Source organism: Chelonoidis abingdonii, chromosome 3, assembly GCF_003597395.2.
Source record: "Chelonoidis abingdonii isolate Lonesome George chromosome 3, CheloAbing_2.0, whole genome shotgun sequence".
Lineage (NCBI taxonomy): Eukaryota > Metazoa > Chordata > Testudines > Testudinidae > Chelonoidis > Chelonoidis abingdonii.
This window is the reverse complement of record NC_133771.1, coordinates 85,530,545-85,552,752: the sequence shown is the minus strand read 5'-3', so window position 1 is coordinate 85,552,752 and position 22,208 is coordinate 85,530,545. Positions and strand designations below refer to the sequence as shown.

The following is a 22,208-nucleotide window of genomic DNA, read 5'->3' as shown; positions in this document are numbered from 1 at the left end:
CATGGACAGCAGTAACTCAGACTGAGATATTCAGTCTCCAAAGGCATTTAAGCTTCAGCAGCACTGTTACTATGTCATCTCCTGTAATCCTGCCTTTACTTTATTATGGTCTAAGTATAAAATTTCCCCCTTCCTTCCCTCCTAGAAGTGGCATTTATTTGAACATGGATGCTTTCATGCAAATTCAGTTTTAATTAGATTTGCAGAAAACTGTTTACTAAAACTGAAAGAAGAGGCTTCCAAACTACTGAGTTCATGGCAGTCTAGTACCCTGTTTATTTGCTCTTGTGCACCAGCCTCACCTGCACCAACTAGGATGAAGATGCAGAAGAAAACTTAAAAGAAGGCCAAGAATGTGCCACTAAAGTTGCATAAGCTGACAGATCTGCAGTGCTCACCTCACAAAGGGCTCCTGTTAAAGTGATTCAGGAGACTTGAATTCTTGAGGGCTAGGGAGGACTAGTGTGTGTGAGTCAAGTTTGAGGCCAGCCTGCTGTGAGTCACTAAGAAGGACAAACAGCCAAACCATAAATAAAGTACCACTTTTAGGTGCCTCTTCTCCGAAACAAAAACAAACCAACCAAATTGGACTGAATAGGGTTGCCAACCCTCCTGGATTGACTGAGAGTCTCCTGGAATCTGAATCGATCTCCCGGTGGCTACTGTAACCACCCCAGGAGATTTTAATAGCCACTAAAAGTCCAGTCTGCGGCACAGTGGGGCTAAGGCAGCCTCCCTGCCTGTCCTGGCTCCATGCAGCTCCCAGAAGCAACCAGCACACCCCACTGGCTCATAGGTGCAGGGGAAGCCAAGGGGTCTCTGCACACTTCCTCCACCCCAAGCGCTGACTCTGCAGCTCCCATTGGCCAGGAACCACAGCCAACTGGAGATGTGAGGAGGTGCCTGAAGGCAGGGACAGTGCACAGAGCTGCCTGACTGCCCTGAGCCTAGGAGCTGGACATGCCAGCTGCTTCTTGGAGCTGCCTGAGGTAAGCATTACCCGGAGCCTGCACCCCTCGCCCCTCTCACACCTCAACCCCCTGGCCTAGCTCTGAGCCCTGTCCCACACCCAAACTGCCTCCCAGAGCCTGCACCCCAACCCCCACTCACACCCCTGCCCCAGCCCCAAGTCCCTTCCCACACCCTGCACCCTCTCCTGCACCCCAACCCCCTGCCCCAGGCTCAGCCCAGAGCCCCCTTGCACACTCTGAACCCCTTGGCCCCACCCCCAGCCCAGAGCCCACATCCCCCTCACCCCAACTCCCTGCCTCAGCCAGGTGAAAGTGAATGAGGGTGAGGGAGAGAGAGTGGGGGGTGGGGCCTTGGAGCTGAGGCATGGCAGGAGTGGGGCAAGGGTGTTTGGATTTGTGCAGTTAGACAGCTGGCAACCCTAACTGAGAGAAGAAGCACAGAACTCCAGCGTGAGGGACCCTGTAAGTTTCGTAGCATCAACCCACGCTACCACGGATAAACTAACAATTTCACTTTCTGACTTACCACATTTTGCAAACACCAAACAAGCTCCGGCTTAAGACTTTTCAATGCTTATCCTCCCCCCTTCCACCGCCATTGATTTTAATGGTTTAAAAATTACCAGTGGCTCTGAGAAGACTTTCTCAATTCTAATTTTAACACCCAAAGGTTCTATAAGTCTTGAACTGCGCATAATGCTACTAAAGAATAGACCAGAATGAATTACCTGCCCTGCTAGCTCCCTGCAGGCCTGACCTGTGCATTGACTTAACATCAGGAGCTGCCATGTTTTATAACCTGGTATCCCAGCAAATTTAAAACTGGTGAAGGAAATGCTTTTTAAAACAATGAACAATTAGTCTGTGGAGCTCATTGCCACAAGATCTTATTAGGACCAAGAGCTTAACACGCTTCAGAAATGGATTGAACAATTAGGCCCTGATTCAGCAAAGCACTTAACCAATTCTTAACTTTTAGCATATGTTTAAACCCCCTCTTCCTCCATTGACTTAAGTGCCATTGATCATCTTACTTGTTTATAAACCACCAGGCACCCCTCTAGTACTATATATGGATCATTATTTATCGTAATGAATAATGACACAACTAACATCACAGTAACCCATTTAATCAATGAGCTAGTTGAGCCACTGTACAAAATGCTAATATACAATATCTCCTGCCCACACTTGCGCATCCTTCTGCCCCATGAACCTGGGGGTGGGGGGTAGGGAGAGTAGGGAATAATAACTCTGCAATCATCTCAAAAATATTTCAGCTCCTTTGAATATGCTAGTCAGTCCCCTGGTTTTGATTTTTCACCAGGGGCCACTAGGAATACCAAATGCAGGGGCTTTTGCTTTGTGTCTTCACAATAAGATTAAGTAATCGTGATCGTATTATTGTTCTATAGTACTACAAATGAGCTTGTTTCTTTCCAGATAGCAATGAGATGAAGTCCCTGCCTTAAAGAGCTCACAGTATAATCAGACAACAGAGAGGGCTGGGATACAAGAAAGAGCACAGTGACTGCCTGATGAAGTTTAGATTTGATTTTATTAGGTATATATTGTATCAAGCATTCTGGAGCAAGTCCCCGTTGAGGGAAGGGCTAGGTTTTATAAACCTCATGAAGAAGTGTTTTTAAGGATGGAGGACTGGCTGTATGGCAGGCTGGGTTAAGTAGATAGTTCCAACAGAAACTGCAACAACAAGTTGTTGTTTTTTTATTGAGAATATAAAAGTATTTGCTTTGGGGGAGATGGTGTGGCCTAGTGGCTCAATCCCTGTCCCAGGATTCAGGAGATCTGGGTTCTAGTCCCAGCTCTGCTTCTGGGTGACCATGAGCCAGTTGCTTCCTTTCTTTGTGCTTCAGTTTTCTCATCTGTAAGAACAGTTGTAAGAACAGTCACCCTAGGGCTGACTGCTGATCCACCTATTCCAATAAATTGTTGTCTGACAGTGGCCAGTGCCAGGTGCTTCATAGGGAATGCACAGAACAGGGCAATTATGAAGTGATCCACCCCTTGTCATCTAGTCCCAGCTTCTACCAATCAGAGGGACACCCAGAGCATGGGGTTGCATCCCTGACCATCTTGGCCAATAGCCATTGGTGCAACTATCCTCCATGAAGTTTTCTAATTCTTTTTTGAACCCAACTATACTTTTGGCCTTCACAACATCCCTGGCAATGAGTTCCACAGGTTGATTGTATGTTGTGCGAGGAAGTAATGAAAATGATACTGCTCTCTTCTGTAAAGTGCTTTGAGACCTACTGATGAAAAGCACTATATAAGCGCTAGATGGTGGTATTATTACACAACTGAGCTCAAGAGATGCTGAAGCAATAACTTTGCTGAAGCAATAATTGGAATGAGTCTGTATTTGGGGCGTGATCCAAAGTCCATGAAATACAATGGAAAGACTCTTATTGACTTCCATGGATTTCGGATCAGATTCCTGATCCAGCTGTTTTTACCACCATGATGAACCGAAGTGGTAGCTGTTTTAGGCATTTGCAACCGTTGGCAGATACCCATCTTACCAATGAATTGTTGGACAAGATGAGCCTTTATCAAAGAGTATCTGTCTCTCCACAAGATCTTGGTCACAGTTTGGTGTTTCAGCTAATGGTACCAACTTCTTTAGAACCTAAAGGATGCTTTGCACACCTTCGCTGGTTTGAGTGAAGGTTCACAGGCAGCGACATCCCTTATAATGAGTATAGATGTGAAAGTTTGTTTAATTTTCCCCAAACCATTGTTCTGTAGCATTCTGTAGTTTGTCCATTAAAAACAAAGAAAAACCAGTTGTAAGAACATCTTGAACTGGCTGATGCAGAATGTGGAATTCACCTTTTTGGGTGCTGGAGAATAGCCAATATTCAGTCATGTGTTCTTGAAGCTTATCACTATACCAAAAGAAAAATGAGGGTGATGCTTTCAGGACTCATAGATCATCATGCCAGCACTCTTTAATTACAAGGTAACCGGCCATCATTTGATTGGATAGACATTGCCTGGTATTGTAAGTGTAATCACACTGTATTATTACACAGTAAATACTCATGGTGCTTATGGATATGTCTACACGGCAAAAAAACCCTCTTCCCTTGCCAGCCTTCAGAACCAGGCTCCAGTCCAAGCCTGACCGTCTACACTGCTATATTTAGCTCTATACTGTGAGACCTGTGAGCCAGAATCAGTTGACCTGGGCTCTGAGACTCACTGTGGCAGTTCTTGTTTTTCTGTGTAGATGAACTCTTTGTCTCCAAAGCATATCGCAAAGTTAGCAGGATTCCTAAGTGTAACTATGTAACAGTTGACACTGACTATGTAGTAACATGACACTAACCCACAAACCATGTTAAGAGCCAAATCCTGTTTTCATTAGCTTCACTTGAGTCATTGAGTTTTGCACCAGATTTACACTTGTGTAACTGAGAGCAAAACTTGGCCCTAAATTACTATGTAGATAAAGAGCCCGATTCTCTGCTGCTTTGAGCCTTGCCTAGTTATTTAAACCTGAGTAAAGGGTGTGTAAAATGCGACCATTGTGATTTGTTTGATTGTACATCCACTTTGATCAAGTGTAAATAAGTACTCAGTGGGGGTATAATATTGTATCCTACTACTTAACGTGTTACTGCTTATTGCAGATCAATGTCAGTTTCTTTCAGACCATTATCTTTCAAAGAGTGAAAGGTGTCTCTTGGCTGGAAGTAAAATGATGCGAGAGCAAATTGCTAATAAGTGGGAGTTCAGTGGAAGTGAAACATGTGGGATACAAATCAAATGCACTGTACATATTTTCATTACCCATACTGGTTATGTCTTGCAGCTGAAGTCTCGTGTCCTGATGACTCCCTTAGCAATCTCTCCTCCAAGAAGCACACCAGAACCTGATATTAGTTCAATCCCTCAGGATGCAGCTACAATACCCAATTCGGCTGCCCCACAAGCTGTCACCGGTATGTTGAATCAAATGCCACATTGCAAAGCAGTGGGCAGATATAGTAGTTTGATACTTGTGCTTTCTATAGCAAACTTAATCCCTGCAAAATGCATACTGAAGGATTTAGTACGTTTGCCTGCTAAACTGATTGCTAAACACACAGAGCAGAGATGGAGCACGTTGCCTTCTGAGCTGTAACTTTTAATAAGACTATACATTCAGGAGTGCTGGAACAATTTGTGCAGTGGGGGTGCTGAGAGCCTTTGAAACAAACTGTAAACCCTGTGTATGATGGAAACCACTTCAACCCAGGGGGTGAGGCATCCCTAGTTCCGGCACCTAGGTTTACATTTTGGGCTGGTCTACACTACGGGGTAAAATCGATTTTAGATACGCAATTTCAGCTACGTGAATAACGTAGCTGAAGTCAAATATCTAAAATCGATTTACTCACCCATCCTCACCGCGCGGGATCGATGTCTGCGGCTTGCCATGTCGATTCCGGAACTCCGTTGGGGTTGGTGGAGTTCCGGAATCGATATAAGTGCGCTCAGGGATCGATATATCCCGTCTAGATTAGACGGGATATATCGATCCCCGAGCAATCGATTTTAACGCGCCGATATGGCGCGTAGTCTAGACATGGCCTTTGACTGAGTAGTTTGAGGGTTGGTTAAGAGAGTCAGTGGACCTGATTCTCCTTTGTCCTGCACCTTGTATTGTCTTTTCCCTCTGTGCAAAGTTCAGGTAAACAATATCATTCTGATTTTTTAGCATTTTATGCACACTTTGAATAGATGTGAATACCTATACAAGGTACAGAGAAGTGGAGACTCAGGCACATGTATAGAAGTCCTGCTTCAGTGTTTTTAATCCAGATTTGGAACAGATCTCAAATCTATTTCCCATGAATAAATATATCAACCTCTCCCATGCACTTGCATTTCTAATATCAGAGATGCACCGGCACTGATGAAGCAATAACCGGAATCAATGGTGTAGTGTGAACCTAAGGCACCTGTTAATTTAATTTTGGGAAAAGAAGAAACTTACATTTCTTGGAGAGGGAGGAATGTGATCTAAGGACTCTGGGTCAGATTCTCAATTGGTGTAAACCAGCATTGGTCCATCAACCTCACTCATGCTGATTTATACCAGCTGAGGGTCTGGCCCTTTCTGTCTGACAAGGTTTAATGATTTATGGAAAATACGGGCCTGATTCTCTTCCCACTGACGTTGGAGTTATCAGAAGTAACTATTTAAGTCATGTAAGTGAGAGGAGAAGCAGGCCATAATTTGGAGGAGGGTGGATTTATCCTGAGACTTTGATACAGAAAAAGGTTTGATAATGTTTGATATAAACAAAACCAAAAATCCTCCTTAGATCAGGCATGCAAAGGAAAAACCTCACTTCTTCTTTTCTGGTAGCATTCTAATAAGAATATAATATTTTGCATTTATTTAGTTTCTTACATTCTGGATCACAAAGTGCTTTACATATATTAAATAACAGAGCTTCACAATACCTTGGTGAGATAGATTTTGTTATTCCTAATTTACAGAAGGGTAAGGAGAGGCACAACGGTGAAGTGACTTCTTCAAGTCTGTGACATTGCTGGAAACAGAGTTCATGAAACTTGAGCTCCTAAATCAGTGGTTCTCAAACTTTTGTACTGGTGACCCCTTTCACATAGCAAGCCTCTGCGTGCGACCCCCTTATAAATTAAAAACACTTTTTAATATATTTAACACCATTATAAATGCTGGATGCAAAGAGGGGTTTGGGGTGGAGGCTCACAGCTCACGACCCCTGATATAATAACCTCATGACCCCTTGAGGGGTCCTAATCCCCAGTTTGAGAATCCCTGTCCTAAATCATTTATGCCCTTTTGAAAAAATCCCTCTGTTTCTTAAATGTCAAGAGACTAAATGTTATCCAGGAGATGCCTCCTTCCACCAAATCCTTCTTATTCATTCTTAAGACCAAGAATGGGGTGCTGCAAATGACCAAATCCAGTTTTAGGCAAATGAAACAGATTCCAGAGCCAAATTCAGAAACACAAACACAGATAGGAATCAAGTCTTGATATTCTATTCTACCAGAAAAAAGAACAGGAGTAGTTGGGGCACCTTATTCTATCAGAGGTTCCCCAATAGCGGATGAATGTTTGGGGGGGGGTGAAGCAAGGCCAAGGCCAGCCTCCATGGGGGGGAGTACCTCCCAGTCCTGCTGTCCTCCCAGATCTGGCTCTGCCCCCAGCTGGGGCCCCAGCTCCTGGCCCTGGCCCTGGCCCTGGCCCTGGCCCTGCCCCTGCCCCTGCCCCTGCCCCCAGCCTCAGCCCCCAACCAGGGCCCGGCCACAGCTCCACACCTGGCCATGGCCCCACTACCGGCCCCGCCCCCAGCCTCAGCTCCTGGCCAGGGCTCCATTCCTAGCCCTGGCCCCACCTCCAGCCTCAGCCCTGGCCACGGCCCCCTTATCCCTGTCTGTGCTCTCCCTCCACCCCAGAAGCCACAGCCCTGCTCCCAGCCCCAGCTCCATCTTTCTATGTACAGCGCTTTGAAGATATAAAGCACTATGTAGTGTTAAGTATTATTGCTATTATATTCATATTTGCCCAGGATTTATGGCTGGAGTCCTTCCTGTTGTTCAATATGAGTGGCTATATCATAACCGTTAGAGTGCACTGTGACATTAGCACTAGATTTTCATTATGATGATGCAAACTGTATATTACTTCCAACATTACACAGCTGTCACCAAGTCCTCCGCTATGTTTGATATTTGTTGTCATATATCCAATTTCTGTCAGAGGATGATGTTATATTGCCTGGAAGATGACAGCTCTAGCACACTCAGTCAGCTATTATAATATATCTTACTTCAGACTTACCCAGGCCTTGTCTTACTCACCACGGGCTCATCTATAGTCACTCTGAAACTGAGATAACCTCCCGCATGCTTAAACAAGGCTCCTGCTAGCCAGGTGTTAACAAAGATTATCTAGGTATAGTTGGGCCCCCTAACTCCGGTATACATTTTACGAAACGGTGCTGCAGAACGGTTCAAAGTGCTGCTGCCTACATACAGTTTTAGTCCCACCAGTGCCCTCTATTGGGCAGCTACCCATCCAATTACTGTTATCCATATTCTCAACTTCTCTATTCTAAACATTTTCAATATAGGGGCAAACTTTTGCCCTCGCTTCTCTGAGGGCTTGGGATGGTAGCAGCTGAGTGTGTGGAGTGAACTATTCTGCCTTTGCAGGGTATGATGGTTCCTGAGGAGCTTGGAGGCAGCAAAGTCAGCAGTTCGCTTCACTTCTGCTTTGGAAAGGCTCAGCATGTAAATCTCCCACACAGTGCCTGTTGCAGGATAGCAGTTTGTGTACACAACGCCAGGGCCTAGTCGTGCCCCCACTCTGTCCAGAAATCGCCCCTAGCAACCACCTTTCTGAGGTTTGCATGCATGACCGCCTGAGGTGTACAGATCATATTGCTAGCTGGCCCGCACCCTCTTTTCCATACACAGCCCCACTGCAAATCTTAAATGGTGCAGAGGGCCTTCCTGTGGGGCTTCTAAACTCCAGGCTTAGTTTCACTGTACGTGAGAAACTTTTCACAGTGTCATTGGTCATATGACACAATCAGGAAGAAGCACATGGCGTTTGAGCTCAGGAGTCTGTGACAGTCTCTGTGAGCAGGCACAGAGACAGAATTTTGCACAGCATGACATTTTTAGTATCGCACATGACTCAGCAGTTTTTTCAGTAACTTCCTTAATTGCAAGTGACTTGTCATCACTTATCCAAATATAATACAGGGCCAATTTCTACTTCCTTTACTCATCCAATGGGTGTAAAACCAGCAGCATTTAGTAATTTGTGTCTGTGCATCATGATATTTCACACTGGAAAGGAATCTTAATTAAATATCATGAAATATACAAAACCAGAAAACAGGGTTGGTTGTGATGTGAATATCTTTTAACGACTGTGTTGGGATTTTGTGTCTACAGTCTGCATTTACGTCAACAAACAGGCAAACATGGGGCCATACCTTGAGAGGAAAAAAGTGCAACAGCTTCCAGATCACTTTGGCCCTGAAAGACCTTCCATGGTCCTACAGCAGGCAGTTCAGGCATGCATTGACTGCGCTCATCAGCAAAAGACTGTCTTCTCACTTGTCAAGCAGGGCTATGGAGGCGAGATGGTGTCAGGTAAAACATTGAAAAAAGGCTTTGCAATAAATCTGAAAGTGCTATAAAATCATAACCTTCCCTTTAAATCTCAAGATCATATCAGCGTTATTCAAATCATCAGCCCAGCCTCATTTCCACCCCCAGAAGTTAGGAGTAACTCTACTGAAGTCGATGGAATTGTACAGATTTGAGATTAGAATTAGGCTCCAGGTATACGGTATATTGGCGCAAGAGACAACGGTATCTGTTTTTGGAATGCTATTAAGTGATTACAGTTCTTGTAGATCTAGCTTGGAAGCTAGTTCTTGTTATTGACAGAACACATCGTGCATTTGAAAATGTCATTTGTTTGGCTCAACAAAGCAGTCAGTAAAAATCAAATATCAAAAGAACTTCAATTTCCTATCTCATTTTTAAATTAGTTTCCCTTTGTCTTCTCACTTTTTTTCCTGGTTCAAGAGGGTTTTTTTAATCAAACAGTGGAAAAAGAAGCTTTACAGGGGAAACAAAAGGATTGGACTAACACAGACTGCGTATTAAATTTAATTGTACAGTGACACACAGCATTATCCATTTGCTTAAGCTATATGCATTATGGGTGGGTCAAATACTACTCCTAGGTAAAACACCCATTGACTTCATTGGTACAAGATTGCCCTCTGTGTACTATCCATGGGCCAGATCTGCTCTCAGCCACACCCATGGAACCCCAATGAAGGATAGAGACTAGAATTTGGGTCCATGTCTGGGGCAGCTGAGAGCAGAGATCACTGTGAACTGAAGGCTTAGCATGAATACTTTTTATATAGCAGGTTTGGGTTGTTGCTTTGGAACAAAGGAATAAAATAAAAATAATAATTTTCAAATGAGCTCCTGAAGATAGAGAGCTGCAAGCAAGCAGTAAGACTGAAATCACTCAGGATCTAGTCCAGCCTGCATTGCAAGGACCACCCCAGCTTTCCCCTAACACTGAGACTCTCCCTCTGCTTTGTGACTAGAGCTCTGTCCTGCTGGGCAGCACTTAAAGATTCCTCTCTCCTCCTTTTGTTTCCCCTTTGGGCACTTTAACTCCAGCTACAGCTTTCTTGAGAGAACCCAGATACACTCAGCAAATTATTCTAACTCATTCCTGAAAACATGCAAATCAGCGGTGAGCAGTGCAGTGTAGTGTGAGGTTTCTACTGTTCATTTATTCTTCTCTCCTTGCGTGAGCATGATTCTCATTAACATTACTCGGGGAATTGCCCTATGGGCCAGGACTGAACAATTCATTAGACTCGGGTCTTCTGATTAGAATCAAACTCAAGTACCAAAGCAGAAAACCTTGTTCAGATATTTTTTCTCTTCCTTCCCTCCCAGCAGCAACAGAAAAGGGACAGGAGTGACCATTAGGAACAAATGGCATCACAGTTGTTTCTACTCTTAAAAAATGATATTGGGTCAGAACTTCAGCTGATATAAATTGACACAGCTCCATTGAAGTCCATGGAACTATGCTGATTTACATCAGCAGAGGATCTGGCCCATCATCTCCCACTCCCAGTAAGAAGCATCCAACAAACAGAGGAACACGAGTCCTTCCACCAGGAAGCAGAGTGGAAATCTTTTGCCCTTTTCTTGGAGTCATCTCTGCAGATGAACTTCCTGGATCTAGGAGACTTGAAGCCCTTATCCAGGAAGTAGCTCCTTATTCGCTCACCACCCACTTGCCTCCTTCTGACAGGAAGTTGGGTGAGGCTGCCAACACAATTTCAGGCTGTAGACTTCACCTCCTTCCAGCCTAACTCCTTTACATAAATATTTTCTTCAAATGCTTCCCAATCTCAACGCACCCCCACTTTCCACTACTTGAGCCACAAAGTTCGTCTTCAGATCTGATCTTCATCAAAGTCCTGGTAAGGCTAGCGTTTGAGGTTACTCCATTACAAAGGTCAGGGCCAGCTGCAAAATTTGGATCTGGATCTAGGGTTGTGTTTCAGATCCCTCTCTATGGAAAATATTCTATGCAACCAAAACAAACATTGCCTGGAACCATTTTCATGCACCATTAAAAAGACCTCTTAGACTGTTTTGCTCCCATGCATCGTTGAGTGTACTGAATTGTCCTCACTTGCTTTTCAGTTTCTGCTTCGTTTGATGGGAAGCAGCACCTCCTGAGCCTGCCAGTAGTGAACAGCATTGGCTATGTCCTGCGCTTCCTCAAGAAGCTCTGCCGCAGCCTCCTGTGTGACAATCTCTTCAGTAATCAGCCTTTCCCACAGTACAGCAGCACCTCTGGAAACCCAACGCAGTATGAGAATGGAAGGCTGGAGTCAGGTGGGTTTTGATTCAACAACTGTTAAAGATGTGATGAGGACCAATAAAAATGAGGCTTTTCAGTGCTCAGCCAGAAGACAACTCTCATCGAATCCAAGGCCAGAAAAGAACGTTGTGATAATCTAGTCTGACCTCCTGTATAACACAGGCTGTAGAACTCCCCCAAACTAATCCCTACAACAGATCTTTTATGAAAACATCCAATCTTGATTTAAAAATTGGTGGATTCTCCATCACTGGCATGCCCTTGGTAAATTGCTCCACCCCCCACTAGTTACCCACTACTCAGACCGGGAAAGAAAGCTATTCTGTATGTAGCTTGTGGCAATTTGTAAGCAATCCAACACATTGGGCCAGGTTCCTATTAGTTACCTACTATAACTCCAGGGTAATGCCATTACCTTAGCAGAACTATTCTGGATTTACATAGTGGTAAACTGAGATTAGAATCAGGCCCAACTTCTCTCACTTTTAGACCTACGTAGTGAGTATAAATCTAGATTGGATATGTGATTCTTTAAAAGATTTGGTTTATTATTTGCTGAGCACAGGCAATGTGCTCAGTGCTGTACAAACAGAAAAAGGAAGGTCTCTGCACCTTACAATCTAAAGAAGATATAGACGAAACAAACCATGCATTGAAAACCAAAACATCAAGCAATGCGCATGCGTGCACGCACACACACACACACACACAGAGTGCTTGATGATTTAATATTGCTAGGTCTTGCAGATGCTGTGTGTTTTAAGGGAGTGTTATGCTTCACAGCCTACAAAGAGAGAAATTTAAATAAAAGCATAGGATACTCTTGCAGAAAGTTGCAATGTAACACTACTTTATTTCGTACAATTCAGAACAGACAAGAGGCCCAAAACAGAGAAATAAAACCTGCTGCTCCCTAAAAAAAAAGACACAACTTGCTTTGAGCTGTCTTTTTTCAAATTGACTCTGATCACACCCACTATGCTGTAGAGTCCCCTAGGCTGCAAGCATGACTAAGGAACAACCCACCCTCTCTATCTTAGGCCTGGTCTACACAAGGGAGTTACTTGTCTGCAATTGTGAGAAGAATGCTATAGTGTCCACAGTTATGACCCCCAAATCACTCATTCCTCAGGAAGACCCTAACCCTGCCTTCTTTACACACCATGCTAGTGGGAGTTTGCAGTGCACAATCCATGCAGGAGCAGACTTTTCTGGAAAACTGATGCAACTGTCACCACACTCTGAAGCCACATATTATGAGGGAAGAGATTTAGGAAACCAAGCATTGAAAAGTTGTATCGTCCTGCTCAGTATAAGGCATTTCCAGCACCCCTAATGTACCTGTGAATCCTGGATATTTGTGTAATAGTTGAAGGCCTGCTGCCTGGAGGCTTTGTGGGGAAAGTCTGTTTCTGATGGAAGGCTACGATTCATTAGATGTGGCTATTTTGTACTCTCTGCATCTCCTTTACAATGTCACTTCGTAGCAGCTGTTTCAGAAAACACTGGCTGCATTAGATATAGGGGTCAGTCACGGCTTTGCCACAAGGCCAAAGTAAGGAGCAGCATGCTGTTACGTTGCCTCAGGAGCAGCCGGGGAGGGGATCTGTGACTGCTCTCCCTCTGGATCCACTCACTGCTGGAGGGAGAGAGTAAACTGTGCAAGGTCTATACACAGTGCCATGTGCATTCACCAGCATAGCTACTCCCACCCCATGCCATTCCCCCTCTCTCCCACCTGCATGAGGTGGGGAACATAGCGGCCCTGCAGAGCTTGCTTTCCTTTGTCTTTACCTGCACTAGCAAAGTTCCTCTCATCCTTCCCAAAGACAGCACTGCAGTGTCTCCTCTGATGTCCCATGTGAACCAGTATCTGTGGCCAAACTGAGCATAATTATGAGCACCAAATTCAGACCAGCTGTAAACTCGTTAGTCTCTAAGGTCCCACAAGGACTCCTTGTTGTTTTTGCTGATACAGACTAACACAGCTACCCCTGTAAAACATCAGACTAAGGGTATAGCTACACTGGCACTTTACGGCGCTGCAACTTTCACGCTCAGGGGTGTGAAAAAACACCCCCCTGAGCGCTGCAAGATACAGCACTGTAAAGCCTCAATGTAATCAGTGCTGCAGCACTGGGAGCGCGGCTCCCAGCGCTGCAAGCTACACCCGTAGAGGATGTGGTTTATGTGCAGCGATGAAGTGACCTTGCACAGTTTACTCTCTCCCTCCAGCTGGTGCTCCGACCACACTCACACTTCAAAGCGCTGCCGCGGCAGTGCTCCCGCAGCACTGCCACAGCAGCGCTTTGAAATTTCAAGTGTAGCCATACCCGTAGTGTGTTCATGAAACAAGTGCAAGTAGTAAGGGAATGTAAATGCATTGAGGCAGTGAGTGTGTCAAATGAGTGTCATTTACACACCAAAGGGCATAGCAGGAAAAGCAACATACAGAGAAGTGTAGGCTCCAATGATGAGAGCCAGGTGGGTGGGAAATCAGTGGGAACTGGAGGGCTCAGCTCCTCTGAACATGAGGCCGCTTTTAATCACAAGCCTGAATGTGGATTCAGGAACCAAAGGTTAGGCATCCAGTTTAGGACATTTGTCCTGTAACGGTAGAGACTCTTTCATTCTAAATGACTGACAAAACAGCTGGGCCATAATCTGCCATCTCTGAAGGACTATTTGAATTACCATTTTTCACCCTGAACTTGTGTTGGCCTTAGTGCTCAATTGGCAGTCAATGAGGAGTGTCACTTCAGAATCTGGCTGCACATTCTGACTGCGGAGTAGATCATGAGGCTGTTCTGAGTGAATAGCCCCAAGAGGGGAAAGAATTTCTTTTTTCATACGGTTAACAGAAATAAAATGAGACAGAACTTACACTTATGATTAAATTGAGTGTCAATTACATGCTGATTATACTGTACCTCACCTTGTGCAAATGTCATAACATGTCAAAAGGCAGCATAGAAAATCCCCTGGAAGCCACAATTCCAAATCTCAGTTTGTTCAAAAGTATTTTCCTAACACGACTATCGACATCAGTGAATTTTGCAATGACAGCGCCCCAGTGATCTCATATCACACCTCCTGTCATAATCTATTAGACCATTGGGGGCACTATTGCTCTGTCACCTACATGATTTTTCCTTTCCTTTTTAAAGTGCAGTTAATGTTTATGAAAGAAGCCAGGTGAACAGAGCTGGGAAACAAATGCTTATCATTAGCTACCGAATATGGTGGGGAAGCAGCAGTGTGAGGTTCCCACAGTGACCCATTCAAATCACTTCTGGCTTGGAGGCACCAACTCAAGGGGAGAGAATCTCATGTGCATGCAGTCCTTAGCGCCTCTGCTTAGGCTATCACTAAGGGGGTCTGATTGTGATGCTGGTTTTTGTAATGTGGAGATCTGTCTACTAGGAACTGGACTGAGATAGCCCTCTCATTTCACGAGGAAGAGACACCAGGTGGTAACAAGTCTCTGTCACTAACAGCCTGGTTTGGATGGGAACAAGTGAACTAGAGGTGAAAGGTTCTATAACCATTGACTATTCCACTACCTTCATTTTTCATCTGAAGTCACATTAAGTCAGGTGCTTGCCACGCGACACGCGAATCTGACAGAGCATAGCGCTATTATACATCAACCTGGTGCTATTAGTTTGGAATGGCTAATATCAGCTTCACATCAATCACTTTCAGCCATTTAGGAGTGAGCAACTGATAAGAAACATCATCCGCTCCCGTCCTCCACAGTATTTGCACTGTAGATGTGACGAGTGGCAACGTAGCTTTGAATCCAGCATTATAAGAATGATTGATTATAACATGTAGTTTTGTTTCTTTAATATTTTTTTCTTGGGCATTCAGGATAATTTTTTGTCTTTTAGCCATTCAGCACCAGGGCAGGGTTTGTTTATTTAGTGTGACCGTGGTTTCTGCCAGTGCCAGTGCTAGCCCATTGGGGGCCCTAAGAAGGAATATTTCACACACACACACATGCAACACATACTAATAATTAATTGGGGGGGCGGTTCTTGAGCTGCTCGTGGCCCTAAGCAATTTCTTCATCTGCTTATGCCTAGCACTGGCTCTGTTCTGACTGAAGAACTGTGATCCAAATTCTGCCATCCTTACTCACTTTGAATAGCAGCTTACTGTGCTACTGGTCCCATTCATTTCCTGGTACTACTCAGCCTGAGTGCGAGTGGCAGACTATTCCAGCCATGCTACTCCCTTTGCAAATGCTGTCGTTGTAGTTCAGGCTCTGTTTTGTGTGGGGTAAGTGGACAATGATGAGCCACTGAAGGGATTATTTTGTCACATCATAGCATGAGGAATCCATATAGTCCCAGTATGTTATGTCATTGCTATAAGTGAAAAGATTACTTTCCTACGGAACGGTAGTGCAGCTGAATCCCATTCAGCCATACGCTCCAGGAGACACCATGAAACAGGATTTTGGTGAAACTGGGGAATAGATGCATAATACATGTTGATGGTCTTGTGCTTCCTTTAAGTCAGCATTTTGATTGAATGAGGTGGCACATACTGTACTATACTAAGTACCTCAGTGTATATATCCTTGCTACACTCAGTTATTATTGGTTTTGGAAACGCATTTACAAGTTTATTGTCCAGGCTCATAAAATACATTAAAGCATTTAATGAGAAATTGACTTTAGCCACTTAAAGCCTATGAAGTGTAGGAGGGACGCTGGGGATGGTGAAGACTACCCTGTCAACCTTTAGCCAGAGAAAAGAGCTGAAATGCAGCTGCTACTCCAGTCTATGAACTGGATAAATGACCATAGCCCCTTCATGCCACATCTACAAAGAGCCAGTTGACCAACTACTACTCCCACTTATAGCAGTGTGAATCCTCAATCACTCCGTTGCCATCAATAGAACAACTCCAAATTTACACTGGTTTAAGTAGGAGCAGAGCTTGGCCTGCTATACTTGTGTGTCTTATGAACCTTCCTCTGGCTAGTTACTAACCCCTCCTTCTGCATCTTTGCAGCAGAGTCAGTACAGAGACGTCCTCTGTTATGTGCAATGCAGAGACCAATCCCTCCCCCCACACACCGTAGCTACTTCTGATGTAGCTGCCCCTGGACTCGTCATGATAATACCTTGTCCTTAGTGCAGAAGGATTGTGCAAGGCCTTGTATACCTGTGTGAATTTCACATCAAAGGTGAAATTCCCATAATAAAACGCCATAGGACATCATGCAAAGCAGTAATGTTTTTCATGGTTTCCGTTCTCTGGTTTGGAATCTAGATGGTCTTTCTTTTAAAATTGCATGTGCCTTTTAGCCTCTGTGCACCAATGAATGTAACCCATATGGTGACTTTAGGGCAGTTATTCTTGAGTTACATCATGAAGTAGTCCCCTTTCAACCCTGCTTATTCGCTCATGCTCACAGTCAGCTGCCAAATGCTAATGGCTACATAAAGGCCTGGCGGGAATTGTTGATATATTTATTTAAGCATATATCATGTACAATGTTTTAAATGTCTGAGAACCCAGAACCATGAGGTCCTATTCATAGCTAGGCCTTGTGCCTATTCTTACCGTTGCTACCCTCATCTTCTTCATAACCCATACTGTTTGTTACAATCATTTTGTTGCCTCGTGAATTAGGGTATGGCTACACTGGCACTTTACAGCGCTGCAACTTTCACGCTCAGGGGTGTGAAAAAACACCCCCCTGAGCGCTGCAAGATATAGCGCTGTAAAGCCTCAGTGTAATCAGGGCGGCAGTGCTGGGAGCACGGCTCCCAGTGCTGCACGCTACACCCGTAGAGGATGTGGTTTACGTGCAGCGCTGGGAGAGCTCCCAGCGCTGCCGCTCCGACCACACTCACACTTCAAAGCGCTGCCGCGGCAGCGCTTTGAAATTCCAAGTGTAGCCATACCCTTTGACTGTGAGACATTGGGGCGGAGATCATGACTTCCTGTGTGAACAGGGCCTAGCACAATGGGGCACTGCTCCTTCTTGGGGCACTATCACAGACATAGTGTGAGCAGTCAGACCGAGTGGGTGGAGCTGGAACCAGGGGACCAGAACCAGAGCTGAGGATCAGAACCAGAACCCAGGAACCAGAGCCGGAGCTGGAACCAAAGGCCAGGAACCAGAAACAAGGCAAAAGAGCAGGGTCTGTCACAGCAGCTAGCTGGGAATGCACCTAGTTGCACAGGCTACTTCCTGGTGTTCCCGCCAGGTTTAAGTAGTACACCTGGACCAATCAAGGACTCCAGGAGCCCTGCCAGTCAAGTCCTTTATGGGTAGCCCATTCTATAGTTCTTGGGCCCACAAAGCTCACAGCCTGTCAATCACTGCACTGCCAGAGTTATCAACGGGTGGCTTGGATGCACCAGTTGCCAAGGGACTAGCAAACCCAGGTTCTAGCCCTCTCAAGCCTCACAGGTCCTACTGCAATACTACTAACAATATGTCCCACAGCCACATCACTCTGTGTTCTGATTTCATTAGGTTTCACATGGGACGTGAGCATAGGCTTAGGTAAGTTCTTGAATGGCTGATCTTCAAAGAACCCAGGTGTACTGGAGGTGTACTGGACCCAGGTGTACTGGAGGTGTACTGGACCCAGGTGTACTGGAGGAAGTTGTGCTGGTGAAACAGAAGGTGTCAATATCCCCCCCACTTGAGTCATTCGTGACCTGATGCCCCTTGCAATGTTAAGCAGCATTGGCTTTCTGGAAGTACCATCTTTTGGATGAAGTTCTGACCACATGTGATCATTGATATTCCAAAGGCACCTTTGACAAAATCTGGAGCGTTAACCTTAGTAGCTACTTTCAAACCTGCCAGCTATGTTTGACTTCCTGAAATTCCCCCTCCAATTTCAACTGCATGTTTAATTTGTTTACTCTTTTTGTCTTGTGTTGTACTGTGCTATCAAATGACTGCTGTGTTTTACCCAGGGGTGGCTGCATTTAAATGAGGGGCAAGAGACAATTCCTCACTTCTCTCTGTGGCCGCTGCTGATCCTTCTCCCCAAGGAAGGGATAGGAGGATCTGTGAACAGTGAATCTTACTGATTTAGAATCATAGGACTAGAAGGGACCTTGAGAGGTCATCTAGTCCAGTCCCCTGCCTCATGGCAGGACTAAATATTATCTAGACCATTCCTGAAAGATGTTTGTCCAACCTGCTCTTAAAATTCTCCAATGATGGAGATTCCACAACCTCCCCAGGCAATTTATTCCAGTGCTTAGCCACCCTGACAGTTTTTCCTAATGTCCAACCTAAACCTCCCTTGCTTTAAGCCCATTGCTTCTTGTCCTATCCTCAGAGGTTAAGAAAAACATTTTTCTCCTTCCTCTTTGTAACAACCTTTTATGTATTTGAAAACTGTTGTCATGTCCTCCCTCAGTCTTCTCTTTTCCAGACTAAACAAACCCAATTTTTCCAATCTTCCCTCACAGGTCATATTTTCTTAAATTATTTTTGTTGCTCTTCTCTAGACTTTTTCCAGTTTGTCCACATCCTTCCTGAAATGTGGCACCCAGAACTGGACACAGTACTCCAGTTGAGGCCTAATCAGTGCAGACTAAAGTGGAAGAATTACTTCTCGTGTATTGCTTACAGCACTCCTGCTAATGCATCCCAGAACAATGTTCACTTTTTTTGCAACAGTGTTACACTCTTGACTTATATTTAGCTTGTGGTCAACTGTAACCCCCAGATCCCTTCCGCAGTACTCCTTCCTCAGCAGTTATTTCCCATTTTGTACATGTGCAACTGACTGTTCCTTCCTAAATGGAGTACTTTGCATTTGTTCTTATTGAATTTGCCCTTACCCTTTTTGGGTCCTGGCCATGCCAATGGTCTGGAAAAATACCTGTGGAGCAGAGATCTGTACTGTGCAAGGGATATTGGCACCCTATATTGTGCTACCTACATCAGGCACTAGCAAAACAATACCAGTTCACCTGCAAAAGACCTCTCACTAGCTGCAAAGGGGTGGGGTTGATGGTTCCTCTCTTTGTAAACTCACTGTAAGCCTTGCACAGAACGGGATATAGCAATCAAAGTAGTTGTGTGGTCCAGTGGAAAGAGCACTGGAGTGGGAGTCAGGAGACAGGATTCTATCTCTGGCTCTGCCATTGGCCTGCTGGCTGATCGGGGGCAAGTTTCTTCATGTCTCTGGGCCTCTGTCCTCATCTGTCAAATGAGGGCAATGATTCTCGCCTTCCTTTGAAAAGCCCTTTGAGCACTGTGGATGAAGAACACTGAATAAGGGCTAAGGAAAATTCTTACTATCTAAATTATTATGGAAATCTTGTCCTCAAAGTGACACAGGAGATACTGAATAAACAGAGGCACAGAAATTTCAAACCCTCAAAGGCCATGAAAAACACAGTGTTTTCTCTTGCCAGTGTTGTGGCTTGTTAAATCTTGTCCTGTCATGCACTAGGAGCAGCGCTCGTGGTTTTAGCGTATGCTCAAAATAAATGGCTTTTATGGTTATCAATAGCTTCAGCTTGGCTTCAGTGTTTAATTACCTGCAAAGGCCATTTATTGCCTCATATATTCCTCTGCCATGAACATTATCCCTTAAATGCTAAATAAAATATTACAGTCACATTTAAAGGGGGAATGAAGGCATTGTGCGAGCCACCCAACCACAGCCAAACTAATATAAAACATTTGCCTAATCTTAAAGTTGTTTTTTCTTTGGGGAGGGGGAGGGGGATTGGATTGATCACAGTGCTTGAATTGGGGTAGAGGGGGAAAGTATTTGTATTCTCAGGCTCTTTTCTTTCTTTTCACAACCAGCAGCTCTGAAAAGAGGGAGTATGACATTACCCACCCCGCACAACCTCTCTCCCTTTTCAAGAACTGATTGACTGTATTTCAGTGAGGGGGTGTTATGTTACAGTGATAAGTCATTTATAACCCTTCATTTAGATGGAACAGAAATTGATCTTTATGCACAGTCTTGCTTTCTGGACATAACACTTAAGGTGATGACTTGGTGAAGGAGCAGCGAGAGCTGCAAATTTTGAGTAATTTGTTACATATGAACTTGTCTCTCAAAAATACCAAGGAGGTAGAGGAATTCTTGAGGATGGTACCTAGGGATATAAGTAGGAAAAATAGATGAAGTTAAGTAACAGAAAATTAAAATACAGAATCAAGAGAAGTTTCCCTATAGAGTAATCTGTTAGGTTGTTGATAGTCTCCCATTGCAGGCGGTAGAAGTCTCATTGTCTGCAACCTTTAAAACTAAACTGGACAAAACACTAGTAAAGGTGTAATGGGGAATAAATCCATCTTTGGCAGGGAGAGGGAGAGGGAGAGGGAGACGGTGATCCAGTAGGTTAGATTCACCCAGTGTAAATCCACTGACAACTATGTAGTTCCACCAAGGAGGAACTTGACCCAGAAGATATTTTTGATCTCTAACATCTATGAGAGTATGTTTGCTAACTCAGTGATGGATTGAGGAGGCTTCTGAAAATTCTGCTATGATGTTATCAGTATTGAGACATGAATAAATGGCTTCTCTTACTTAACTCAGGAATGACCAACACTTTCAGCTATGTTTGAAATTGAAACTCATGTGCATGCCCAGTAATGGAGTTGCTCCCACTTCCTCAGAACTCTGTGTCAAATGATGTGAACAAATCTCCTTCCAGCAGTCAGTCCATGAAGAAACATTTTTCATTCTCCTCTGGATTACTGCATCCATGCTCACACTGCAAACCAACCATCCCCTCTGAATAAGACCCATCGCATGCTGAAGGCTGGAGGCTTGTTGATCTCTCTTCTTCTAGCAAGTGCCACTAAAAACAACTGAAAGGGAACATGAGTGACTTGCATTACTGAACAAACAGTACTCTCAGAGCAATAGCTTGCAGTCACCTGGTTCCAGTGCAAGATGATTTACAACAGAATCAAAATGTTACTGATGCTGAGATCAGGGCAAAGGAGCCAAATATGGAATGGGCCTTTCCAAAGGAATCTAGATAAATCTGTTTTTGATAACACATAATTCAAAATGGGTCAACAAAGAATTTGGATGAAATGATTAGAGTAAGTGCCCAGAGTGTGATGGATGAGATAGCAGCCACTATGAACAAAAATATACATGAGACAAGCATTTTAATTCATGTCTTACATGTCCAAATGTGCAGAATGAGTGTAAAATATATGTAGAGTCCTAGTAAGATGTAGAATTTCATGCTTATGGTTATATTTGTTTCAACTTGTTAGGATTTTTAAGATTTTCTTGGAATTTTTTTTTCATTCTTTTGAAGCAGTTTGAATGTAAAATATCAGCAAGTGCTTTATTTTCAAATGAGTTAAATGAAAGTTAAATATGAATCTCCCATTCCTAAAACAATGTGTAAAATATTTCATGTTGATTAACAATGTGATTCAAAATGCTCGTATTGCAAGGAGTAAAACCAACAGATGTGCTTAAAAATCCCACAGGCAACAGTTCACCATTATCAAAAATATCACTTATCCAAGTGACATTTACAATAGTCAGTAACTTATAAAATTCATCATGGCCAACAGGGGAAGAAGGGCCTCAAATTTTTACTTCATGCCAGTTTGTGCCATGCTATATAGAGTTATTCACGTGTTGTGTGATCATACACTTAGTGATACTATAGAGAGAGGCTATGAAATTTAATTTTCCATTGTTCATGTACAGGAAGCGCCCATGTATGCACACACATGTGTAACACTGATGGACCCCAGTTGGAAGGAGGGATCAAACCTGGGGCTTCT

General features: G+C 44.1%; 1 protein-coding gene across 1 annotated transcript in view; it reads left to right on the top strand.

Annotated features, from left to right (window-relative positions):
- SCML4 (Scm polycomb group protein like 4) overlaps positions 1-22,208 on the top strand; it is a 119,125-nt gene that overhangs the window by 58,366 nt on the left and 38,551 nt on the right. The window contains exons 3-5 of the mRNA XM_075063428.1: positions 4,813-4,942; positions 8,946-9,146; positions 11,250-11,444. Coding sequence (XP_074919529.1) covers positions 4,813-4,942; positions 8,946-9,146; positions 11,250-11,444 — 526 coding nt within the window. The remainder of the gene's footprint in view (positions 1-4,812; positions 4,943-8,945; positions 9,147-11,249; positions 11,445-22,208) is intronic.